The sequence below is a fragment of the Lathyrus oleraceus genome, chromosome 6 (assembly GCF_024323335.1).
Source record: "Lathyrus oleraceus cultivar Zhongwan6 chromosome 6, CAAS_Psat_ZW6_1.0, whole genome shotgun sequence".
Classification (NCBI taxonomy): Eukaryota; Viridiplantae; Streptophyta; class Magnoliopsida; order Fabales; family Fabaceae; genus Lathyrus; species Lathyrus oleraceus.
In genome coordinates this window covers 443447502-443450532 of record NC_066584.1, presented here as the reverse complement: position 1 = coordinate 443450532, position 3031 = coordinate 443447502, and the positions used below count along the sequence as shown (strand labels likewise).

Here is a 3031-nt window from a genome sequence, read left to right as displayed (position 1 = left end):
GATCTAAGAATTCCACGTTCTCTATTACGTGTCTACTTATGTCTCAGCATTCTTGTTAAATTTACATGACAATTGTTTTTCTTCAAATTATACAACGCGTAGTGTTATATCTAAGTTACATGTTTATCATTATTCATCGAATTGTGAGTGTTAGACAAAGAGAAAAGTGTAAGACATGAGAAGGGGTTATATGTAATTGAATACAATGGATTGTCTTTATAATTGATTTTCATTTAAATCTATAAATTGGAGTGTTTGTTGTAAAGTCGATTTTTACATATAAATTTATTTATCAACTAATATTTAGCAAATAGATGTATCAAATTATTAATTTTTTAAACTCATCTTACTTTTAGCTGAAATTAAAACTCAATTCTTGTCACCGGATCTAAATATGAACTTAGTTATTCTCATTGTTTGAGCATAAGTTTCCTGATATGAACTTAGTTATTCTCATTGCAAGGGTGCAAGATTCCTACTATTTCCCTATTAGACTTAGCTTGGCATCTCTATCTGCATTTGTTATGCTTTTTTACAATAATTATTTTAAGTCTAAATATATTTAAGTTAGAACCTTTATTAATTTCTTTTTTATGAATAAAATTTTATTAATCAATACACTTGATTTTGTAAAAAAATTTTAAAGACAATTAACTAAAATTATTAACGTGTGATTTGATCATATAATTTTTATTAATTTAAATTATTATTTATATTTAAAATACTATTTAAATTTATAAGTTAAATTTAGATAGTAAATTTTACTTACAAATATTTTTTAAAAGATAATAATAAAATCATAAACTACTATTGAAATTCTTGCACTACTACCACCGTCTACTCAATCTATTCACTTCTCCACCTCAATTTTATCAAATTAATAATTACATGGTATGGTTTTATTTGAAAATAAAACGAGGGCCATAGAATGAAATAATGGAACAGTCTTTCTTCGCAGAATTGCGAAGAAGTTGAAAATCATGGGACTCACATCTCAGCTCTTCTCTCTTATGTCGCTCTATCTTTTCTATGTTTCTCGAGAAACAATCAAACCACAACCAAATAGACTTCAATTTTAATTGACAAGAGCTTTAGACTGCACTTCAGTATCAAGAAAATAGCTTAAGATTAATGTTACTATTCTTTATGACATTATTTTTCTAACCACATATTCTGTGACCTAAATATCTTAATTGTGTCCCTGAAGAAATCTATTACACAAGGGATGTACCCTTAACAAATTCTGTGAAAGCTAAAGCAACTAAACCTAACATTGCAATTCTTCCATTCCAAAGCTCTGCATCTGAGGACATAATACTCTTAGATTTAGACTCCACACTAACCCCTTGAGAAAATGGAATCAATGAAGCAAGTGATAACAACACACTTGTCCCCAAGAACCATGCAACTCCACCACCAGATAATTGTTCTGACAAACCCTGCCCTTTTGCTATCTCCACCCCCATTGCTGCTACAAAACCAATCATAGCCAATCTTCCATTGATCCTTTCGGGTGCTGGCCCACTAAATGCCATCAAATCTGAAAACTTTGTGCTCATCTGCCATTTCATCATAATTTATATATGTTAAAAAAGTCATTTTAATATAGACCAAAATTATGCTTCATATTAATAAGCTAACAGAAAAAACAATAGCACTTTATGTTACTATGGTCACCTTTGGTGGACGAGTATAGGCTGGTTGTGGTGTTGGTGTTGATGCAATTGGTGTAGTTGGGTCTACAGGCACCTTTGATTGCTCTTTCGGCTCTCCCTGAATAATTTAATAAGTAATTAGCAACTAATCATTCTTAAATCATAAACATGTCACATATACATAAGCAAATACTACAGGTTAAAATATGTTTGAAAAAAGCATAATTACCTCAGCCATAGATCGAACTTTGAGGCTGACATTCCTTCTCAAGGTTGGAATGTAGACAGAAGGGATGTTGGTAAACTGGTTAACTCTAGATCTGCTAGAAATGTTAGTCATAGAGTTTGACATGATAGATTGACAAGATGAAACAGCCATTGTAAATAGATCCTTAATGTTAATGCAAAACTCAAGAACCAATGAGATAGATTAAAGTGATTTCAAAGGATATGAATAGCTTTGTGAATCTCACTAACTGAATGCTTAAACCTTAGATTGTTAAGTTGGTAGGTATAGCATTGAAGAAGGTTGTTTATATAGAATAGAATGGAAAGCATATTGTGAGGGATATATAAGTTCCACGTAGTGTGTAAAAAGATCCTAAAAGGCAATTCATTCACGTGGCTTCATTTGTCCACACATGCTAAAAGCAACAGACTTGGCTCTACTTACAACCACAAATTGCTACACTCACAATTTGAGGTTCAAAGAGGGGTTGTAAACTTGGAACATTTAGGACCTCGAATAGGGGAATCTTGTGAATCTTTTAAAGCGAATTTGTTTTTAAAATATAATAAAAGCAAAAAAATAGAAAGAAAAAATTATTTAATTACAAAAGTTTATTATTTACAAAAAAAAATGTATTTTTTTTAATATTTGGAATATAAATATAATTTTTTTTATATATAAATATTTGAATCAACCATATATTTTTCAATATTAATTTTGTTTTGATATTATTTATGAAAAGATTTATGCAATCATTTTATTTTATAAATATCAACTAATTACATATTATTTTAATTATACAAATAAATATTAATAATATAAATAAACACATTTGACTCGTGTTTGGACTCATACTTTATTTTAAATATATTTATTATTATTTTCTTTAATTATATAAAAATGTAATAATTCGTACGTTCACACAAATCCTGATCTGAATATCAGTGTGTTCGCACGGGTATTGTTGTATTACGCGCATTTGTTTTTAAAATATAATAAAAATAAAAAAACAGAAAGACAAAATTATTTAACAATTTTTTTATTATTTTTAAAATAAAAACATATTTTAGTTATATTTTGAACATAAATATGGTTTTTTCATATATACAAATATTTGAATCAACGGTATATTTTCTCGTATGTAAAT

At 28.2% G+C, this 3031-nt stretch overlaps 1 protein-coding gene across 1 annotated transcript; it reads right to left on the bottom strand.

The window, feature by feature from the left end:
* Window positions 1-1102: 1102 nt before the first annotated feature.
* On the bottom strand, window positions 1103-2213 carry LOC127098408 (early light-induced protein, chloroplastic). The gene is made up of 3 exons (XM_051036999.1): window positions 1885-2213; window positions 1678-1773; window positions 1103-1559 (listed from the first exon to the last, which is right to left on the bottom strand). Exons 1-3 carry the CDS (start codon window positions 2032-2034, stop codon window positions 1215-1217), a joined length of 591 nt encoding a protein of 196 aa, XP_050892956.1. The 5' UTR covers window positions 2035-2213; the 3' UTR covers window positions 1103-1214.
* Window positions 2214-3031: the final 818 nt, after the last annotated feature.